At 27.5% G+C, this 24,473-nt stretch overlaps 1 protein-coding gene across 3 annotated transcripts; it reads left to right on the top strand.

The window, feature by feature from the left end:
- The first annotated feature begins 1,092 nt into the window (after positions 1–1,092).
- LOC124814394 (uncharacterized) lies at positions 1,093–24,131 on the top strand. 3 transcript variants are annotated; one of them, XM_065800553.1, is made up of 8 exons: positions 1,093–1,307; positions 2,009–2,275; positions 13,934–14,126; positions 14,336–14,483; positions 14,588–14,776; positions 14,862–15,434; positions 23,390–23,607; positions 23,744–24,131. In XM_065800553.1, the coding sequence occupies exons 1-8, from the start codon at positions 1,202–1,204 to the stop codon at positions 24,069–24,071; spliced, it is 2,022 nt and encodes a 673-aa protein (XP_065656625.1). In that variant the 5' UTR covers positions 1,093–1,201; the 3' UTR covers positions 24,072–24,131. The 3 variants fall into 3 exon arrangements, with proteins under 3 accessions (XP_065656625.1, XP_065656626.1, XP_065656627.1); XM_065800554.1 differs by lacking the exon at positions 1,093–1,307 and having other exon boundaries at positions 2,142–2,275; positions 13,909–14,126; XM_065800555.1 differs by lacking the exons at positions 1,093–1,307; positions 2,009–2,275 and adding an exon at positions 4,735–4,817.
- The last annotated feature ends 342 nt before the right edge of the window (positions 24,132–24,473 follow it).

A 24,473-nucleotide genomic window follows, 5' to 3' on the forward strand; every position in this document is an offset into this window, starting at 1 on the left:
ACTGGCTTCATTCAATTTAAATTTTCAATTCGGTTTATCAATAATGAATTTTTAAGCATGTAATTTTTATACCAAAATTTTAAAAAAATTCTACTTTACTTTGTTTCAGCTAAACTATGCTAATTTTTAATTTGCAACATGCAAGATAATAAGATACTTAGCAAAACAATTATTTGTTTAAAAGAAGTTTAAAAATATCGCGATGTTATGATTTTTTTTTTCAAATTTGTTACGAAATATATTCGACCCTTATATCTATATTAAAAAGTAACACAAGTAAAAACCTCTTTTTTATTACTACCCCCTCCCCTTCTTCCTATTCATGATAATTTGCATTTTTCTAAAACAAAGTATAGTTGTATAAATCTTTTGAAATTTTAGTATTTTATATCTGAATCTACATGTCTAATAAATCAAACATTATGAAACAAAATTAAAAATTTAAACTTGATGGTGCCAATTTTTTATTATATATTATCAGCACCTGCTTTATTTAAAAACTATTCGCTTTTGAAAATCTCCGGTTCCACGACTCCCGACGGTGCGTAGTTCAAAAGCGTGTAATTTAATGAGACGGTCTGGAGGAATTGAGTGTCGGGAAAAAAAATTAATAATCTAATTAGTTTTAAAATTACCTCATCAACATTTTTCATATAAATCCTTATGTAAACACATGGTAGACTAATCCTAGTCATCATATTTTTGTACTCTGTTGAAGTTATATTTTACAGTGTTGTTACGCTACGTGATCTGATAAAAAATTTATATTAACCTTTTAAAACCTCCTTAATTGATTTAGGATCAATATTCTTGCATGCCATTTCTTTTATATTTTCCTTATTACTATAATCCGAGCAACTATATCTGGAATTGGATAAATTATTTATTCATATTATAAATTTTTGGTGTATTCAATATAGCTTAAATTTAATTTTATCCGAAAGTAATTTTGCATATTATCTTACACATTAAAACTTTTTTTCGTTATTTTAATAAAAAAAAATGAAATTTTTAATAACAACTTAAAAATATTTCCTAAATTTTCGGTTTTTTAAACTACATTCCTTTTTTGTCCTAATCCTTAATCTTAGTGCTAAAAATGAATAATTTAACATAAATTGTTTAAATGAATATTAAAGAATTTTTTTGAATATGTTTGCAAAGATAATAAAGATTCCATTCAGTTAAGAGGTTTCATAAAATGTCACTTTATAATCAAAGAGAACTAAAAGTCAATGTAATAAGATTGTTTTGTATTTATTCTTGTTTATGTTTTTTAACAGTTTTACTTGATCCATTATCAAAAAGTAAGTATGCTTTAAAATCTTTTTATTTTTATTTTCCTTTGCACTTTTCTACAAATTGTATGCACTTTTCCATAAACTATATTTATTTCTGTAATTATATGATTCTATATACTTTTTTGGTGTTTCTTTTTTATTGAGCAATATGCTTTAAGGAACAATAGGAAAAAAGTTTCAAAATAATTTAAAGAGCTAATTATAAATTACATAAGTTTCATATAATAGATATGTAAAATATTTGCATATTTTAATAAAAGTTAAATTAGATAGAAAAAAAAATTGGTTAAAAACTCTATAATCTCTTATGTCTGAATAATATAAAGCTTTGTTTATTTACATGCCTTGAATTATTAAATTTGAAACAAATATAAATTATTATTCATTACTATGACCACCTATCTTAAATATTTTGTAGCTAGAGATATCGCATATAGCAATTTTTATATATTTATACTTGTGTTAAATTCAAATGACTTGTTATTTTATTCAAGGCTATTCACGATTCATTGATGTTTGAGTTTTTTAGTTATTTTAATTGCTAAAAAAAGTTAGTGTGTAAAAAATAGTGAAGGTATTGTATTTATGAATACTGTGTGCAGTTTCTTATAATGTTATAAAAAATGGTTGTAACTTAAAGCAGTTTTAGGTCTGCATAAAACTGGTTTATATCAGACTGAAATATACATTTTTTCATTATTTTTAAGGTCATGAAGGTAATACTGTAATATTAGCTGGTTGCGAAAGTAATGTGAATTTACAGCATGTAGATCTAACTAATTTATATCCATGCACTGGTTGTGCACAAAGAATTCGTGTTACAGTTAAAATTCATGATAATGAAAAAAATAGTCGTAGACGAAAAAATACTTTTTTCAATTATGTTGAATGCCACTTACCTGACTTCATACCAATTTTGCCAAATTTTATCAATTCATACTCAACTCATATGCTTACTCAAGCTTCACACAAAGGTTAGTTGAGGTTTCTTAATTTAACTTTTAAAAAGCTTGAAAAATTAAATCTTGAAAAAAAAATTTATTATTATTGTTATAATTGTTGTCATTACTATTATTGTTGTATTTATTTTATTATTATTATTATTATTATTATTATTATTATTATTATTATTATTATTATTATTATTATTATTATAATTGTTATTATAGTTGTTGTTATTACAAACCCCGGGATCTATGGATTATTTCATGGGATATATAAATAGTACTTATAATATTTGATGATATGAAAGTTGCATACATTTACTAAGGTAAATGTATATAAATTTTAAGAATCAGCATTTAATACTGATTCTTAAAAGTTATATACATTTACCTTAGTTTTAAGAAAATTAATAAAACTCAAACTAGATTTATGAAAGTGACTCATCATACAGTGAAGCTGTAACCTTGTTACAGCTTCATGCAAGGACAGATACAGATGTGACTTTGCTGAATGATGAGTCAAGCGAGAATGAGTTTTGCTTGATAATAGCTCCTTTGAGCAGCAACCATGGTAGTATTTGTAGAAAAAAGAAAAAAAATGCAATTTTATGAAGCAAGTGCTCTACCACTACACCACTACCACGAATGCGGTAGTGGTGTAGTGGTAGAGCACTCGCTTCATAAGTGAGAGGTTTTCGGAGTTATAGAGTTGAGAAAGGGTTATAACCACAAGTAGCCTGCTCATCTGTAGCGGCCTTCTCTGCCTTGGAGAGGTGAATTATAAAATAAAAAAAATTGCGATGATATACAACACGTTTTTTGACCTTGTCTAGAAGACAAAAAGCATCATTAGAAAACAAGTCTAAATATGTTGAGCTAGGGAATGGAATCATGAGTAAGATATTGGTGAGCACAATAAAAAGAAGTAGCCTTAGCATGTGCAAACATTGATATTGATTGTATGTATGGTTTTCATGAGAGGTCAGCGATGAACAATAATCCATGTAAAGAAGGCGTAAAGTGATCAGGCTGTCATTCATTAATATAGATATGTCTACAGCAGGGATGCGGAGTCCCAAAAGGACTCCGGTTTTATATCTCTAATTTTTCCAAGTCTGTAGTGTCCAGAAGCTCTAAACATGTTTGTTGACTTATGATCTGCTATAAGAAAAAAATTCATGAGATTTAATGACTTGAAACTTATTGTTTTTAGGCCTGGAGTCCTTGCCGCCATTATACCTACGGACTCTGGGTTCAAAAAATGATTGTTCCTCTAACCTAAACATCTTAATTTTTTTCCTATCAGTAGTCCATAAACTTATTTATATTTTTAGAGGTCCTGGATACCAAAAACTAGAATGAAGTAATCTTTTTTTTGACTTTAAAATCCGGAGTCCTTTGTGGGACTCCGCATTCCTGGTCTACGGTATTATAGTCATTTACAGGAAAGCTGTGTGATTGCACTCTATTTTTGACCACGCATTTATTTATTTATTTTTGCGACAATTTAACCACATCTTCATAGATTTTTGAAAAAGTGCTCTAAATAAAATATAAGGTAATAAAGTAAGAAATTGCTTTTAAAGATTGTATTCTATAAATGACATTTATTTAAATTATCGAAAGATATATTGTTAAAAAGTGTATTTTTTATGATGATTGTAAATGTTTCCCAAACAACTTATACAATTAGTTTTATAAACAACAACAAAAACGATTGTTTTAATTTTTAAAACTTTTTGATGAATCCATAAATTTAATAGTTGTTAACATAGCAAAGTTATTTTTTTTTGTTAAGTTATGTAAATTTTCTAATAAAATTTGTAAATAAAGTTTTAAAATGCTATTAAATAAATCATAGAATATTAAATATAACTTTTATTTATTTTTATTTAATGATGAATGTAGTTTTTATTTTTAAATACTTTTTGGTAATTTAAATAAAGTTAGTTTTTTATTAAATGGTAATTAAATGTAAGTTTTTTTTTTATTATTTAAAAGAGTTTGTCTAATATTATAAAAACATAAGAAAAGATCAAAGTTTTATAGTTCGTTGTGTTGGTTTGAAAAGGATGTAACCAAAATTTTTTTTACTAGGAGAATTTAAAAAAAAATCTTTTATTTTTTTAAATATTTTAATAAAATTATTTATATTATTATTTTCTATTTGTTTATGTATTCTTTTTTGATTGATATATGGAAAGACATAAATAAATAAAAATAATCATAAAAATATTTTTATTTAGACATTAAAAAAAAAAAAAAAAAAAAAGATTTGTTTGCTATTTTCCTAATATAAAAAAACATCAGTTGGAACCTGGTCAAACCACTGCAACAAGTTATTTATTTTATTTTAGAGCTATTGGTTTAAATTTTTTCTTAAATTTCTCTTTCGTTAAGATTTCTTTCTTTTTTTTTTTTTAATTTAGCCTGTTTATAATTATTTTCCTTTGTTGGTTTTTTTCAGCGCGTTTTTAATTATCTAAAGAGCCATGGTCAAGCTTTCAAAAAAAATAATTACATGCTTGGTCAAGATTGGAGTGCGATTGCTCGCCTTTCCTGTCCATGACTGGTATTATGATAGTTGTATACCGTAAATAACTGAGTTTTGCTAGAGTTAAAATTCACTGCAAGCCCCAATATGTTACGAAAGTCACTCCGAACCCCAATATGTTACAATAGTGAGATCAGGTGCCTGTTCTAAGCTATTGAAAAGAGAAGACTTTTTGTTAAGACAGGAGTATAAAGTTGAGTTGTCAGCAAATAGAGCCACTTTTAATGTAGATACCAAACAAAATGGGTTTTATTTCTTAGGGGTCGTCCATAAATTACGTCATGCAATTTTTGACTGTTTTTGATCTCCCGTCCCCTTTGTGACAAAATTGTAACACTTAAGTAGCAAGTTTTGTATGAATTATCACAAAACCACCAACCCCTCCCCCTCCTTTTTTTAGCATGACGTAGTTAATGGACAACCCCTTATCTACATTATTTGTAGATAAGAAGCAAAACCTGTTTATATATTTGGGTTACTTTGGGCATAGTTAAGTTTAAAGAGAACTTAATTCATTCATAGATAAAGCACGGTATCCCAAGCAAAAAACAATATAGTTGTCTCAGTCTTGCTAATTAACTTAATGTTGTAACTTAGGGCTCTTTATGTGGCCTTGACAATGCACATATCTATAATAGTTTTGTCTGAATTGGTCACACAAAATTTTAGGCTTGTTGAGTATTTATAAACCCACCATCAAAATTGTATATAAAATGTAGATTTATTTTCTTCTATATATTGACAAAAAAAAATTTTTTCACGTAGTCGTTTATGCAGTGTTATTCAATGGCTTTAATTTCTTTTGTATTTTAAATATATTTGATTACTCTTACTGTTTTAAAATTTGTACTTATATAATTGAGCTCCTTTTTCATATAAAATTTTTTCATATAAATGTTATAGTTATAATCTAAAAGTAAATTTTAAATTCATAAATAACCACATATTTCCACTTGTTACCTTGTTACTTAAAAATGTTATTTCTGAAGATAGCTGCAAGCAGGTCCAACTATGTTTATAGGGTCATTCCATGTCAAATCACCTAATGGTCCCCAGGGTACCACCTCAAATTTGCTTCAAATTTTGACCACCCACAGCTTTTATGAAAAAACACAATCCTGAAAATTTCAGCTTGATTGACCAAACCGTTCAAAAGTTATAATTGAATTAATATTGACCAAAATTGGAAAAATTTGAGTATCTGGAGCTTACAGTAGATTTTTTTGATTTTTACCAGATCATAACTTTTTAAATAAAATAGATGAAATTTTCTGGGTAATAGTTTTTCACCCAAATTATCTATTTTTGTAAGTGTTTTTGACTGATTTTAAACAGTTTTTGAGTTTTTGTACCTCAAAGTTGCTAAATAACACAATATTAGAAAAAATTTTGGAAACTTTAATGTGCTACAGTCCAATACCAACAGACAAGCTGTGCCAATTTTTTGTTGCTTTTGTGTACTTAGAGTAACCACTTGTGGGAAAAATTAAAGTTATGTGTTAAAAGTTATTTTAGCACTTGCAGCAGCCTGTTAAAATTTCACTTTTTTTTTATAAAATACGATAAATTACATTAACTTTGTAGGCATAGAAAGTTGCGTAGACAGTTAAAATAAATTATGAAACTTTTTACTGGCAAAGTTCTATATATAGACAGTCACCAAAAAAAAGTTAAAAACCTATACTCAATCTTATCACATGATTGTAGCCCTATGACTTATGTGTATATTTTATTTTTTCCCTAAATAAATATAATCAGTTTTTCATAAAATAAAAACTTATCAGTGTATTAACCTAATTTATTTGATGTGATTTTATAATATATATTTGTTAAATTTTATGCATATAATATAATTATAATGATATTTTCACATGGTTATAATTTGAGTGTAAAATACTTCAATTGCTTCAAGGCTTTGTATTAAAATCTAAATCTGCGCAGTATTTTCTGGATTTTATTATTTTAGTTTTTAATATTGCAAGAACCAAAAAGTAAAAGTTTTGTGTATGCAGAAATAGTTATATGTAGAAATAGTTTATTGATTGCATTTTAGACAATTTTAATCGCATTTATACTTTGGATTTCATTTTTACGATTTTATTACTGGAAAAATATAAAAAAGTTTATTTTTAGATAATGTTACATGTTTAACTTTAGATAATGTTACATGTTTAATATTTTTAGATTAGTAAAAAATGTCAGAGAAATGTTGTGTGGGAAGAGTTTTAAATGAATATTGTGATAAAATGTCATATTGTAGAATGGTAGGAAGAAAAAGACTAAAAGATACTGATATTGAAGTTTTAATGCAAAGGGTAGAATACACTTTCGAACCAAATGAGGAGATATGTATTCACCATGAAAAAGCCTATATTTCTAGATATGAAGCACTTCAAAAATACTTTTGTGATTCATTTAAAGTCCACAAAAAAAAAATGATTAAGGGATTGTGTAAAGTTAACATATCAATAGCAAATCAACTTAAGATCAAACGAGTTCGCAAGACAATGTCCAGGAAAAAAAGACTTTGTTTCTGTGCGTATAAGTAATGTAAAAGTTCACAAACAAAAACCTTCGGGCAAAATAAAAACGTCAATAACTTATTTATAAATAAAAAAACAAACTTTTATTATATTTTTTTTAAATAAAGCATTTATCTTTTAATAAAAATATATTATTTCTTATATGAAAAAACACCACCATCTGCAATTGATCTCAATTTTGCTCTGATGCCTTTCATATGCGACTGTAAAAAGTTTAAATCAATTTCTTTTAGTTTTAGTTTAATGCGATCGATCAAAACTTGCTCTGTTGAAGCTTGCCAATCTCCCTCGTAAACCTTCTGTGCCAAATGTCCCCAAAAAGTTTCAATTGGTCGTGCTTGAGGCACATTTGGGGGATTAAATTCTTTATCAACGTAATAGACATATTGGTCCATCCAATTTAGAGAATCTTTAGAATAATGAGAACTTGCTAAATCTGGCCAAAATAAATAGTTAAAGTCTCCATGATACTTGTGAATAAATAGAAGAAGTCGTTTTTCTAAACATTCATTAATATAGATTGATGAATTGATCGCTACAGCCTTGGAAGTACGAAACAATGGCTCGGACATACCACAGTCAGATATGGCTATCAACATTAGTAATTTTTTTGGAAATTTCTCTTTTCCTATAAAACAAACACTTTCTGGGCATGTCTTTTTGTTGTTTGTGTAGTATCCAGAATTTCCAGGCATGTTGTCCCTTGCAAAACAAAAGTATTTTTCGTCATCGATGACTAGAAGCGAGTTTGTGTTATAGAGTTGATTAACTAGTTTCCTGCTTCTTTTCTTTGCCTTTATTTGTTGTTCTATTGTGTATTTGAAGTCTTTTCACGTTTTCTATATTTAACATTCATTTTTTTTAACTGACGACCATTTGTCGATTGGTTTACACCAAATTTAATACCTATTTTTCTCTGACTGACCCCTTTTCGATTGTTGACAAGAACTAAGACCAAAGTGTTGCATTACAGTTGACAGTAATGGAAGTAGCTCAGTTTGCGTATGTTTTCATCATTAAAAAAACTAAGTTGATGTGCGCTGCTTTACCAAAGAGCCATTTAATATATTACAAAGATTTGATGAAAGTATGCGTTTGTAATATATATAGTCAAAGCTGCATATTCCATCTATGTTCCAATTCCCCTGGTAAAGTAAATTTAAAGACTTACTTGGAAAATGTGTTTGAAAATAATAAGTTTGATTTTGATGATCATATCATATACAAATAATGGGTGTCCAAACAAGCATTATTGAGTTTATTGAAACTCTAAGTGAAACTTTGTATGATCTTTGTCACCACCACTTTATCAAAGAAGCACAATCCTCTTACTTATCAGAGGCAAAAAGAACATTAAATCAACACATGTACCATCTTGAAGATCACAATATAAATGCTGAGCACCACTTCTTTGCTACATTCCATGGGAAAAGTCTATGTGATGGAATAGGAGGAACTATAAAAAGCAGCAAAAGCAAGTCTATGAGCAGCAAATACTCACACAAAATGAACTGTTTACATGGGCTGAAAAAAGCATTAAAGGTGTTAAATTATTTTACATTTCAAGTGATAATATCAATAATCATGAAACTTATTTTAGCCTAAAGAAACGATATGAAGAGATGAGCACAGTCCCAGGCTTAAGAAGCTATCACAGTTTTTACCAGGTGGAGAGAAATTTGCTGAATAATATTAACTTGGCAAAAAAAGATCCTTCAAACTTTCAACCTGGTAAATAAATTCCATGCTTTTACGATGATGAATGGTATATAGGGCTTGTACTTGAGATTTGTAGTGTAAACCAAGATGTTAATGTAAAATTCATACATAGAAACAAATCAAGTCAATGTTGGGTTCCATTTGACAAAGTTATATGTCAAATAAGTGCCCCATACATTAAGGATAGAAGTGGTTGTGACACAAACTTGCTAATAATGATTATGAAAGTATTATGACTTAATTAAATCAAATATAAAGAAAGTAGTGTACTTGTGTTTCATGTGTATATACACTTCTTCTTTCAGCATTTTTTATTTTTTTGAAGTATAATATAACTTGCGCTAATTGGTATCTTTTTAAACTAAAAAAGCATTGCACTCAAAATGCTAAAATCATGTCATAAGATAGAGTATGGGTCTTTAATTTTTTTTTGGTGATTGCCTATATATAGAACTTTTCCAGTAAAAAGTTTCATAATTTATTTAACTCTCTACGCTACTATCTATGCCTACAAAGTTAATGTAATTTATCGTATTTTATAAAAAAAAAGTGAAATTTTAACAGGCTGCTGCAAGTGCTAAAAAAATTTTAACACATAACTTTAATTTTTTCCACAAGTGGTTACTCTAAGTACACAAAAGCAACAAAAAATTGGCACAGCTTGTCTGTTGGTATTGGACTGTAGCACATTAAAGTTTCCAAATTTTTTTTTAATATTGTGTTATTTAGCAACTTTGAGGTACAAGAACTAAAAAAATGTTTAAAATCAGTCAAAAACACTTACAAAAATAGATAATTTAGGTGAAAAACTATTACCCTAAAAAATTTCAGATAATCATCTATTTTATTTAAAAAGTTATGATCTGGTAAAAATCAAAAAAATCTACTGTAAGCTCCAGATACTCCAATTTTTCCAATTTTGGTCAATATTAATTCAATTATAACTTTTGAACGATTTGGTCAATCAAGCTGAAATTTTCAGAATTGTGTTTTTTTCATAAAAGCTGTGGGTGGTCAAAATTTGAAGCAAATTTGAGGTGGTACCCTTGGGCACTTTTGAAAAATTAGGTGATTTCATATGGAATAACCCTATAATGTGTTTTTGCACCTTTTCTAAAAGAGAAAGGACATCATTGGTAGATCCATCCCAGATATGACAACAGTATTCCACACAAGGACAGATTTGAGATTTATAGAGACAAAGAATAGAATCCGGAATGAGAAAGTGTCGAATATGATAAATTAGAGATGCAACCTTAGCAGATGCTAATTTTACAATGGATTTGATATATGGTTCCAAGAAAGATCGGAAGTAAGAGTTAATCCTAGAAGATGAAGGGTAGATGACTCATCAATTACATTACCATTCATAAATATAGGAAGATCTGCGGTAGTGGTGTAGTGGTAGAGCGCTCGCTTCATAAGCGAGAGGTTCCGAGTTCAATCCCCACCACGTCCCTGGTAGTACCGCGCTCAACTTGTTTCTCCGCGCAGCGGCCTTGTTCGTCAAGGTTCGTGTTTCGAAGTTATAGAGTTGAGAGAGGGTTATGACCACAATTAAGTAGCCTCCTCATCTGTAGTGGCCTTCTGGGCCTTGGGGAGGTGAAATAACAAAAACAAAAAAAAAAAAAAAAAAAAGATCTAAAATATTGTTATAACAGTTGGCTCAAAAAAATTGGGTTTTATCTGAATTAAAGTTCACCAGCCACTCTGAGCCCCATGCCGTAGCAAAAGTGAGATCCTTTTTCAAGCTCAAATGCCCCCTCCAATCAATCAGAGAGTGTTGGCTTCTTATCAAAACAAGAATAAATGGTAGTATCATCATCAAACAGTGCTACCTTAGATATGAGAATATCTGGAAGATCATTAATGTAAATTAAAAAGAGTATAGGGCCAAGGATAGAAACTTGAGGAACCCCTGAAGTTACAGGATATGAAGAAGAGTGTTGTCCAGCGAGGACATGAATGAGAAGATCAAAGTTTATATTGATAATCAGAAAGTAAGTTATTAGATTCAAGGTGAGAGATTAAGTGTTTATTAATTAAAATTTCAAAAATCTTACTTATGATAGGATAAAGACTAATACTCCAGAATTTTTGAAAATAGGAATAACAGATGCCACTTTCCAGCATGCTAGAAAAAAAGAATCTGATAAACACTTGTTAAATAGTTTTGAAAGTATAGGCGACAGCTTTGGAGAACATTTCTGCAAGTGTATAACAGGAATGTTGTCTTGACCACAAGCTGTAGAAGAGTCTAAGCACGAAATCACTTTAGATACAGAAGCTAGAGTGATACGAATGTCAAGCAATGGATCAATCTGTTTGTTGGCTATTCTAGATCGTTTATGGCAGCGTCAACCAAATTTGGGATTGGTTAAATTAGATGAGAAAATTTAAGATTTCGGAAAAATTAAGGACCTTTTTTTTCTTTTTTCTCTAGAATAGCCCCTGACTATATCAGATAGAATGCAGCTAGTGGAATCCAGAGATGACATTGATGAAAAGTTCTTAGCAAACAATTCAGCTTTGTCTTTAGATAAGGTGACAAAATCTGGATTATGCAAGAGAGGTGGAATAACAGATTTGCCCTTATTACTACTAAAGGTTCTCTAGATAGCCTAATTTTTGAGATGAAATATGAGGTTTCATAACCTGAGAATAGCAGGTTTTGGTGTTAAACCTTTTTACAATGGTTTCTAGCAATAGTAAACATATGTCTGTTTTCGGGAGAATTGTTTTGCTGATAGATATGGAAGTAATGGTTTTGAATGAAAATTGCAGCAGCACAATGTGAGGAATACCATGGAGAAGAGAGAGGCTTGACTTATTATTGTCGAGAGGGAATAAAAGATTCTATGCCAGCCTGAGTCCAAGAAGTTATATAAGAAGCACATTTGTCAGCAGGAAGATAAAAGATTTCTACCCAAGGGCCATCTCAAAGAAAATCATGTAAAGAGTCCCAGTCAACTTTAAAGTAGTTGTAAGAGATACGATGATAGGGGGATTCTGATGATGAAGAAGAATGAGATATTTGTTTTAGAGAGATCAAACCATGATCAGAAGCACTTAAGGGTGAATGAGGCAAATGATTTGGATTGTCTTGAAAGCGAGTTGGAAAATTGACTATTTGTGTTAGAGATTAAGAAAGCAAAAGTTGTGGGTCTTAATACCTACACTGTAGTGTAGAGTCACTGACACTTGAATTTAGTCATTCAGTGTGATGAACATTTAAGTCACCAACAACAATGATATTGGCGGAAGGATAAAGAGTATGGGCTTGGTCAATTTGATCAGAAATTACATTGAAAAAAGTGCAATCTTGTGATTGCACTTTTTTCAATGTAATTTCTCTTTGTTTTATATTGGAGAGCAATATAAAACAAAGAGAAAGGTGACAGTGAAGTGGTGCTAAACAAAAGAACATAAATGAATAGTTGGTGGATTTAAACCTAGGTTCCCGAAAAATGGGTTCTTACAAATGCCAAGACTAAGCATTTGACTATTGGCGTCTTTACGAATTCAAGGAAGATAACCATCAACACTAAAATCACAATAGGACGGCTGAGCTCAAATTAGTCTCACAAAGTGCAAGTAGGTTTGGTGAACTTTGCAAGAGATAAGATTCAACAGGAGAAAACTTACTTCGAAGACCACAAATATGGTTTTTTGTGTTTTATAGTTTTGATACTCTAGTCATTTTTAAATTTGTTAAAGAACTTGGCTCAGAGCATACTTCAAGCAATTGCCTAAATACTATAATTTATCCCTAAGCCATAACATAGGGCTCCAAATGTGGCCTAAACAATGCACACCAAAAGTACAAACAGGGACACCATCCATGTGCACCATGGCACTGTTAGTACTCTGATATGTTACAGCTGTGATGGAATTAGCCTCTCTGAGAGCTACCAGTTTGGGAAATCTGACTACCAGCCAGCCTCAGAGCTATGAAACTGTGTTTTAAGCTGTAACTGAAACAATGTATTATAAATACATCTATGTTAGCCTGAGGAGTGAGAGGCTGGTCAAAAGATAACATCTGTTTACCCCTTAAAATATAAAAAGTTCAGTGTGATAAATAGTAAAATAAATATTTTAACACATTTAAATTTAGTAATAATAATAAATTTATGAAAGTTATTATTTATTAAGAATAAATACTATATATATATATATATATATATATATATATATATATATATATATATATATATATATAAATATATATATATGTATATATATATATATATGTATATATATATATGTATATATATATATATATATATATATATATATATATATATATATATATATATATATATATATATATATATATATATATATAGGTATAGTAAAGTCTCTCTACTTCAAATCTCCATAATTTGATTAAATGTTAAGTCACCTTGAAATGTCACTGTTAAAAGTCAACTTTTCTTAATTCAATGTCTCCTTAATTCGGACTTTTATTTTCTCCTACAAAATTCAAATTTGAGAGATTCTACTGTATATTTAACTGCTATTGTTTATATTTTTTACATCATAGTCCCTTGGGTTTTTTTACATAATAGTCCCTTGGGAAGCATTGTAGTTAAGACAGCTACTCAATTTTGAAATATTAGTTATGGTCTCACTGCCCTCTCACAACTTTATAACTCTTAAATGCAACATTTAAATAGTATACAAACAGTTTTTGTAAAAATGATTTTAAAAAATATCTGTATATTAGTATATAATATATTATTATTGATCTGATCTATTATTGTTGATCTGTCTTTTTATATTTTTTATGTTTATTTTGAGTTCTGAATGTCAAGAAAAAGTTTTTTTAAGTTGTTATTTATTAGGTGATATCAACTGAATTTTTATTAGGTGATATCAACTACATTTTTAATGGACTGAGTGCAGTTAGGTTTCCTGTGAGGCAATTATCTGTTGATTGGAATTTAAAGTATACAGTTTTTTCTTGGTTGTATATTGAGCCATATAATGATCGCCAGTATATATTATCATGGTCTTGTGGTGAAAAGTCAGCTCTAAATAACATGGGTTTTTATGTAACCAGGTAACTTTTTTTTTTCATTTAAATTTTTAGTAAAAGATTTTTTTGCATTTATTTTTATGATAAATAGAAAGTCTTATAGAAATAAATCTTATGAAACTTTTAAAATAAATTTGGTACTACTTACTGATGAGCTACATTTGTTACTGAGTTTTTTTAAAATAATTCATTTTTTCAATACTGAAATTCATAGATTTTATTTTTATTTCTAGACACTTGAATGAGAAATATGCAGAATTTAGTTTTTATCAAATCTATCAATCCTCTAGTGGACTTGATTGTGTAGTCCAAAATAAATGGAAGTATGAAATATTACATTGGCACTACTTTTCATTATCATATGACAACTGTTCTGTTGCAGTAAGCTCAGTTATTATTTTTAGTTATTATTTTAATGCTAGTTTCTCTATTTATTAAATTCCAAAATACTTATTTTTTTGATAAATTTAAATGATAATCTTTAGTTATCTATTGATGGTTATCTTTTGAGACCATTTAGCAATGTTACTGATTTCCATTTACCAAGACACCATATTCAACCAAAGTTTGTTGTTGGTGCTTGTTGGGTAGGCAATGCAGATAAGTATAGCTACTTCTTTCATGGTGAAATGAGTAGTTTGGTAATGCTAACAGGGCAACATGCACATTTCCAGGTAGCATTAGGTTTTAATATATTAATCTTCAAGATTTTTGATTTGCTTTTTATGGATGTTTTTTGAACTTTAAAATTTTTTTTAGCATTCCCAGTGCTTACTGCAACCTAAAGAAAGATTTTTATCATCTTCTGCTTATAAGTTAAACACTATTAAAGAAAATGTTTGGTTCATTGAGGCAAACTTGACACAGCTGGATGCAGAGATCCTTCTGGAAAATATTTCTTATTCTAACTTAGACTATATTTCAAATTTTCAACTCAAAGATATTGGAACTGAAATTCACAATCTAGATAAAGGATTAGTGGTTTATTCAAATCAGTATGTCAAAATCGAACGAAAAAGTTCAACACTTGAAATTCGTGGGGATTGTTCATCTCAACAGCTTATTAGTTCAAACAGTATTATTTTATGTGAACAAATCCATATCTTAAGCAATAGTTGCTCTCAGGGAATTATAGATAATTTAGTTATTGTCTCTGACAGCATTCCTTTTTTTATTCCTACACATATGCTGCACAAATACCATTTGTTGTTTAGTCAATATGATTTCGGTATTAAGATTGAAGGTATTGCTCCCGTGAAGTACTATAACACAATTCTTTCTATGATTCAATTTTTTCCTAATGTCTCTGAAGATATCAGTTTTAAAATCTCGGTAATGTTTTATTATTTTTCCAATTAGTTTTTGTTATTTCAGAGTTTCTACTGAGTTTTTTGTCCCTGTTTTTTTAGATTTTTTTATGTTTTCTTGTTTCTTAGTCTGTTTTTAAGGCAGTGACTTTAAAAAGTGATTTAGGAATCAATGAGGATAAAACACAGAAAAAGTTTTCAACTTGTTTTTAAAATAAAGCATTAATGTTTTGTTTGATAAAGTTTACTTAATTTTTTTTTTGGTTTGGTTTTTGATTTTTATGATATCAGCAATCTTTTAACAAAATATTTTATTAAGTTGGGACCCAACTAATTTAACTAAGTGAGTGCAAATTTGACTAAGTAAGCTGCTTACTTTGGTCCTAGAGTTTCTATCAGACTTTGGCCTATTAGGAAGGAGGAAGAGGTTACTTATATTCATATTTGTTTGGGGAAGGGAGGGGAGTTGGTTTTCTAAGTTCTTTTATGTTGAGGAGGATTTTTTTTTTTTTGAAAAAAGTTAATAAAAAATATTTTATAAATGATATTTTTTTGTTTATTTAAATATAAAGAGTTAAGTTGTAAAAATCAATTACTATTCATCCTTGGAAATCTCTTTGTGGATAAATTTTTTTTATACTTTTTATTATGTACTTATCTAAATACTGGTAACAGGTAGTTTGTTTGTCTTGATAGTGAAAAAGTTTTGAGGTATGTGCGAGAGACTTTAAAATTAAATCTCATTATATCACTGATAACTCAAGCTTTTTTCAAGTAAAGTAAGTCCACAAAGTAAGGTAAGGTAGTCTACAATTAGACATCAATTACTTTAGTGTATATTATCAGGGCTTAAATGAACCCCAAAAAAATCTAATTGCAAAAAAAAATTTTTTTGAAATCCCCCATCCCTATCATACCAGGTGCCGCTTTGTGGTAAGGGGGGTTGCATTAATATAAAATTGTATCTTTTGTACATAAGTTCATAATTGCTATTTTTTTATCATAATATCTCTCATATATTTAAATATTATCTTATAATATTTTTGTTTAGCGGCATTTAAAATAGCATAAGTTACTGTTATAATTTACAGCTTAAGTTATAATTTAAATTTTAGATTGCAGTTATAGTGTAATGAGCAAGTAATTTATTAAATACTATTATAATATTACTTATAGTAATTGTTTTTACTTAATATGATCTTAAAAAAATAAAAATAAAAACACAAATATTAAAATATTTAAACCACTTTACTTAGTTATAGAAAACTGTTTTATACACTCATTCACGCTGACAATAAAACATGTTTTATTTTTAAAGAGTATTAAATTGTTATTGTAAAATGCAATAAAGCAACAGTGAAACAATACTGCTAAGTTGATTTGTCAATCGCTTGTGTTATTATAAAACGTTGTTTTATTGCTTTTTTATGCAGTTATAACTGTATAAAATATTGCTTGTTTAATTTTTATTTAACAAACTTGTTTAAACTGTATAGATAACTTTTTGTGCAACGTCACATCTTTTTGAAAACAACATGTGTGCGCATACTTGTAGGCAGAAAACATTAAAACTTTTCAAGTTTGCATTCTTAAGTTCATAATATAAATATGCTTTAAGGTGTTTTTTGCATTTCATTGATATCTTTAAATAAAATTTTGTCTTGTTTTTGAAAAATGATTGAAACAATTTGTTACATTCAAGTTCTGTTTTCTTTTTGAAAAATGAGTGAAATAAATAGTTGAATAAAAAATCTAACTAATTACATAAATAGTTGCATTTTTTGTTTATATTTTTTATATGTATAAAAATAATAAAAGATTTTTTTATTGCTTTTGTTAACTTTGATTACTATTCAAAATTTTATGTAATTTTCAAAAAATCAACAGAAAATGGAAGGAAATTTAGCTGCAAATTATAAAGACCTAGTTTTAGAAAAATTATAGCATTGTAAAAAAATTAGGTAATTTTAAAATCTTTTTACTTGTGTTGGAACAAAGTGAGTTCAGCACAGTACAAAAAGGAGAAAAAAAGATTTTTAAACCAGACAATAGAAAAATTAAAACTAAAATCCTCCTTTAAAATGCATTTAAGTTTTTTATCTGTAAATAGTGATATAATTCATTTCTATAAGTTTACTTTTTTTATTTATAAATAATCAGGGTGGCCAGCAACTTGGACATCCCGTTAAAGTCAGAAAATTAGATAAACTATGCAAAACTCAGGGAATTTTGATTGATTTAGTTGCAAACTATGTAACTTAGTAACAAAATGTATTTTTAAAGTCTCATAACAATATCAATATTTAAAAGTCAATGAGAGCACTTTTGAAGCAAGTTTATGTTTTTGGGTAAAAGTAAAGAGCAATGTGAACTTTTTTGTTACTTTGTATGTTAAAGTTTTAGGGAAAAGTTATGGAAAATGAACATGAAAGTTTGCTGGCCATCCTGATTATATACATTTACTTTAATCAACTACACTCATATTAGAGTGATCTAAGTCGTTCATATTAAACGTCGTATTATCTAACAAATTAAATGATCCTCTCAATCATATAATTAATGGAAACATTTTATGCATTAAATTCCTCTATTCATGAACATTATGTATAAAAACATTAGAAAACTGTTTATTTTTTTGCATCTAGATAATTGTAGTCTTTTGTAAAAGTTATAATTTTTAATATGGCTGCCATTTTTAATATCGAGTCCCAGTGTAGTGGATTTATAATAGTAAATTTAAACTCATGCTGGAAGAAGGCTTTGTTCAGCAAGTTAATAAATGTATAACCTAAAGATACAATCATATTATTTTTCATAAAAAACACAAAATTATTGAATAACAGCAGTAAGTGATAAGAATCAGCACTCTGTCAGCAAGAATATAGCCGCCATGTTTAAATTTATATGCCAACATGTTTAAATTTCTGATATTCCTAAATATTTTCAACACAATTCTATTCCTGATATTTTCAACACAATTTTTATAAGGCAGAACCTTAAACTTTTTATTTCCGATTAATACAGTACTAAACTTAATTGAAATACTGAACTTGAAAAATAAGCTTGACTTGAACAAAGTAAACAAATTTCATACTAAAATCTAACATCAAATGAACAAAAAAAATTTTTTTCAGACTTATATTAAATGGTTATGTAGCTCTTTAAAAAAGTTAAAACTTACTTCACTCATGCTTGATATTGGAGGACCATCTTTGTTTTGTGCTTATAATACCATAATTTATTTATAGTGCCGCAATTTATTTTGTATAGTTATCAAGCTCTATATTGTAGATGGTACGGTTCCTCGTTTATATACGTTAGAATACTTTTCTCTTTTTTGTATTGAACTAGAAATTAGAGCAACTTCAATGTTATGAAATGCTATGGATTGCTTTAATCTAGTCTCTACGTCATAGGTTAGATTTAATTCAGTCTCTATGTCTTCTCCTTTCAAAAGCTGGTTTTCAAAAAAAAATTTAAATCCACATTTGTTAAAAAATCATTAAGTGAATAAATTAACAAAACATACAAACATCTTTATGTTTTTTGCTGGAAAAATTTTTTTTCTGCCTTCATGTATGTGCACATGTTTTTTTGAAAACGAGAATGTAAACACTCGCAAGTCATCTTTAAATAGTTAAAACTTGTTTAAAATGTATAAGTTAATGCTTTTTTACTCATTAATAAAATAAAATGCGTTTAAAACAAAACAAAATTAACAGAATTTTTCTAATTAATATATGCCACTGGAGTTAATTGCGGTGCACTGGAGTTAATGTCACTGCAGTTAAATTTATAATAGTTGTCAGCAAGCTTTAAAATTCTTTTAAATTTTTAAAATTTTTAAATTAATTTTAAGTTCAACATTATTTGAGTAAAAAGACTAAAATTCTCTTGTTCAAATAGATTCCTTTTAAAAAAAAAATCCTTAAAAAAACTTGCGTATTTATAGAAAATTCTTGATATCGTTTTTAGTTAGAAGTTTATTATGTGTTAACAACTTTATGACCTTTAAAAAAATGCTAAGTTAGAAAAGAATTTTCAAAAAATTACAAAAAATTTTTTTTTAAAAAAAACTAATTGCGAAGGTGTGAAAGCAATCGCAATTTGCAATCGTGATACGCTAAACTCGAGCCCTGATTATGTTAAGTTTTTTTTATTGAGAACCAAAGAAACCTAAAATTTAGTTATTTCCTGTTCTCCATTTTGGAAAATGAACTTGCATTAAAGAGTGTATAAATTTATTTTTGTCCTCAATGTGGATGGCATGCTCAAAACATGAAAAATCTACCAGTAATACTGGAACATGTCTACTAATTTAAGTAAAAAAAAACAGAATAAACTCAATTTATTTAGTGATTAACAAAAAAAAAATATTTTGAATTATCTGTCTTTCTTGCTTAGAACATGATTCAAAAAAATGTTTTAACAGTTTATTAATATTTGTAAGATATTTATATATAGCATAGTTAAAGTAATATATTTAAGCTGTAACTAAAAAATTTGCGAATGTGCAAAGTACATTTAGACAGCTATCTCATTTTTCATATCGCATTTAAAATCCATTTATCAAGTACAATTTAAAAGAATTCAGAGTAGGGCTGGCAGTACCAGGATTCCTAAATCCCGGGATCCTGTACAAATTGTTTGTCCCAAAATCCCAGGACTAGTCTTTTAAATTTCCTGGGATTTTGGGATTGTCATAAAAAAAGTAAAAGTACAAAGAAGTTTAAGCTTAATTTGTAATTAAGAAATTTTTACATCATAAAATGTAAATATAGGCTTTGGAATAGTAGCTGCTTGGTTTTGTAGCTGTTTATCCTCTTTGCAATGTTTTCTTTTTATTCTCTATCTGTGTTTTATCAAAAATGCAAACTAAAAACATTGCTTATCTGCAATATTATTTTATATATACATTTTTATATGTTTAATCATACATATTTTGTATGATTAAACATATAAAAAATGTATTTATAGTATAATATTAAAACTAATATATTATTAAAAAATAAATAGAATTTTAGCACTTACCACAAATACCTTTGTATTTTGAATTTTTTAATTCATTCTAATTCCAATGTTTGCGCAATTTTAATTTCATTTTTATGTCCACTAAATTTAATTACAAATGTGTACGTGATTTGCAAAAGTTTTTTTTAACAGTTTAATGAAGTTATCAAAATACAGAAAGTTTATTAAATTACAAAAGTTTACTTAACGTCCGTTTATTAATGAAGTTATCCAAATACATAAGGTTTGTTAATTAAACTTTAGTTATGGTTATTATAAGTAGAAATTGTTTCTAAAGAGGAAGATTATATTCGAGATTCAAATGATTCATTGTCATGAAAATTGTAAAAATATTTAAAAGGTCCCCAAACAAAAATGAAAATTATTTACAAAAGTACGTAAAAATTGACTTTAGAAGGATCATCCATTTAATCATGGATAGCAAAACCGATGAAGCAGCTTGTTGCTTATGCTAGACTGATAAGTGAAGTTAAAATTAAAAAAGCTATTGTGTTAAAAGTACTTCTAGATTTAGAATTGGATTCCAACATTGATGATTCAATTAAGACGAGCGAGAAGGAATGTAGAGTGATATCTGATTTTGTAGTGCTTTTACTCCCAATAAAGTTACTGTGCTAGCACTTTGCTGACAACTTTTATTTCTTCTGACAATGCATAAAAGTTTATATTGACAAAAATAAAAGAACAACAATCTGAAATTGGAAAACAGTTGTATGATGCTTTGAGTCACCGAATTTAAGATTGGAGAACACTGTTAAGGAGCTTAGTATATCTTCATGACCAGGTTACTTCATAAAAAATCCCAGAGGTTTTTCTACCCAATACAAGTACCCAAAATAAAAAAAAATTATGATAAACCTGATAAAGTGTTTAAACTTGGCAGATATAATAACAGCAGCAGACTTGAGTAGAATAATGTCAAAACAATTAAAATGAACAAATTAAATAATAAAATTCAAAAAGAAATACTGTTATTTGAAAGTAGTAGCTTAAGATGTGATCACCTTTAAAAAAGATATGATTATATGCTATGTATACGGTCAACAAGTATGTTTTTATGTTCAAAAAGTCAAATATGATTGAGTGATGAAATGTTTGACACATTGATTTTTTAGGGTAGTACTTTCAAAAATAAATAACTCATGTATATTCATACATGTTCATATTATTTTTAATTATTATTTTTATTTATACAGTGTTATCATTTTAAGGTATTGTTTTATAATTTAAATTACTTAGGTTCATTATTAAATGAAGTAATTTATTTATATCATAATTAAATTAATCACTTATAAGTATTTTATGAGTACTTAAAACATTAGTTCTTCTAATGTTTCTCTTTCTACACTTGCGCTTTTTTCTATTCAATCCCGGGATATTCAGGGATTTCCCGGGGACAACATTTTTAATCCTGAAATCCCGGGATTGAAAATGTCTGGGTTTTTTGCCATCCCTAATTCAGAGTAAATAACATTAACAGTATCAATGTGTCATTGGCTCCTATAGACGGGTTGCTTTGTTTACATTCTAAAGCGCGTGCGCAAAAAACGACAGACAAACCATTGCTAAAGTAAGAAAAAGTTAGGGTGTGAAGTTTGTACAAGCAAACTATGTGAATAGAAAAAGTTTCACACTAAAGTAGAACCAGCGCGTTAAATTGTGTCAAATTTTGTTAACCAGTATCAAAAAATACTTTGCCAATTTTTAAAAGTAAAATAAATTTAAAATTAACAAGATATACCTCTAATAATCTATACTTCTATTAACCCAGGCTGGGTCCCAGCTAAGTTATAGAAAAAACCAAGAATTTGTATTAAAGTTAACATAAATTAGCATCAAAAGCTGTTGTTTTTAAAATTATTAGTTGGTAAATTGATGAAACAGAGACTGTAATGAAACAGATACCACATATGAAAATGAGCTTTACTTTACTCCTAAAGTTCAGGCTAAACCGATTACTGCTCATTATGAGCCATTGCTTATTAACAAAAGCCAAGATTAAAAAAATAAATGATAATTAAAGATAAAATGACAGAAAAATCAAAAGTTTTACTTTATTCCTCAGGGCTGGACTGCATCTGTTTATAAAATACTGAAACTGTTCATAAAATGGGGTACAATGTAAATATTGATAACCCCTCACAAGTCTTTATAAATCAAATAATGTAATATTCTGAAATTGTTTGCTATATTCCAACAGATTATAATCTTAAAATGGAAAGTAGTTGCAAAATATAAACTTTTGAATGCAATGTCTCTTCAACAAAAAAATCTTTCCATTTCTGTCTTAGGTTTGTACATTGATGTTGATTATCCTAAGTGCAAGTCCAGATGGAATTAAAAAATGAAATTGTCATGGAATGGATATTTTTTAAATGAAATTTTCTATAAATATAGAAACAGCTTAGAGTTGTAGAAAAATGATCAAAAATATCCACTTAATAAAGATGGTCTATTTAAAACGAATCACCAGTATTACTATCAAATGCAACAACAAACGATGGTAACCAAAACAAAATATTATCTGTTGGAGTAATGGAAACATGACAAATGATAAACTCTGTATCTGAGAAATTCTGTTATTAATATTACGATACTTATAAATAGCTTTACTTAAATTAATTCACTTGTAGGTTGTTTACTTGTAGGTTACAAGAAATATTTACTTTGCTTAAATTATTTTAAAATGTAGTAGTGTCAAATACATTTGTCAAACGTTATTATTATGTAAAATGAAATTGCGTCAAATATTTATTTTAAAATGATATAAATTAGTTGCATGCAATAAATAATAGTATATAATATACACACAAAAAAACAAGTTGTTCTATTTTTGGAGTTCGAGTAAAGAAGAAATGCTTTTATTCTATGGAGCTTTTGTAGGTATCTTTGATCCTATCAAGCTCTATTTTATATTTCTCATCTCTAATCAAAAATATTTTGCTTTAGATTTACGTATCATCAAATAAAGTGAAATCAAACAAGTTTAATTTAAATATTCTTATTGCAAAGAAGATAGTTGTGATAACAAATCAAGATCATAGTTCAAACGATTGCTTTAAAGATAAATTAACATATTATACAAATATGTTTTTTTGTTTTTTATTGGCTTTATTGGCAGGAGCGTTAGTTGCGACAATTTGTATTTTGATTTGGAAGAATAGAAGGTAAGTTTGTAGAAGAATGAGTTTTGTAAACAAATTGTTTACAAACCTCATTCAAAAATAAACTTCAATATAATTTTTTTTTTGTAGGATCTTTATTTGTTTTCTTTTAAATCTGTTTTATACTTTTTTTACGTAGACATTCGGAAAAAAATGAATTTGATATATCCAAAAGTGTATCAAATTCCAGCTTTTTCTATGAAAGTGAACTCCACCTGTTTATCAATCCATCAGACCGTGTTTGTATTACAAACAATCCTTCTGATGATATTTTGCGAAGACGCAACCATTCCAATAGTTTGTCTAGTGATGAATCCGACTCAAGCGGATACTTAGATGACAATGATAGTATCAGACAATTGGAGTGGGAGAACCTAGAAAGTTCATTTGCAGATATATTACTTGAAAAAAAAAGTATCAAGTTGTTAAGTGATGTGGATAAAAAGAAATTATTATTAGACTTTTAATAACTTTTTTGTTAATAACAACTCTATTTATCTTCGAAAAGAAATCTTAATGTTATATATTATGTATATTTGTATTTTATTTATTACTATAGCTGATAATATTGTTATATATATATATATATATATATATATATATATATATATATATATATATATATATATATATATATATATTTATATATATTTATATATATATATATATATATATATATATATATATTTATATATATATTATATATATATATATATATATATATATATATATATATATATATATATATATATATATATATATATATATATAAAGTTTTCTCCTTTTTAAAAATAAATTTTATATGTATTTTATTAAAGTCGATCAAATTTTAGAATAAATTTATAGAAAATTTAATTTATTCAATTTTA

The sequence above is a fragment of the Hydra vulgaris genome, chromosome 06, assembly GCF_038396675.1.
Source record: "Hydra vulgaris chromosome 06, alternate assembly HydraT2T_AEP".
NCBI classification, from domain to species: domain Eukaryota; kingdom Metazoa; phylum Cnidaria; class Hydrozoa; order Anthoathecata; family Hydridae; genus Hydra; species Hydra vulgaris.

Bases quoted from the DNA above. Each gene is read 5' to 3' on its own strand.
- LOC124814394 (XM_065800553.1), top strand. From the start codon at position 1,202: ATGTCACTTTATAATCAAAGAGAACTAAAAGTCAATGTAATAAGATTG. The intron at 1,308-2,008 runs GTAAGTATGCTT...ATTATTTTTAAG, and splicing joins ACTTGATCCATTATCAAAAA to GTCATGAAGGTAATACTGTA. The intron at 15,435-23,389 runs GTAATGTTTTAT...ATTTTGCTTTAG, and splicing joins ATATCAGTTTTAAAATCTCG to ATTTACGTATCATCAAATAA.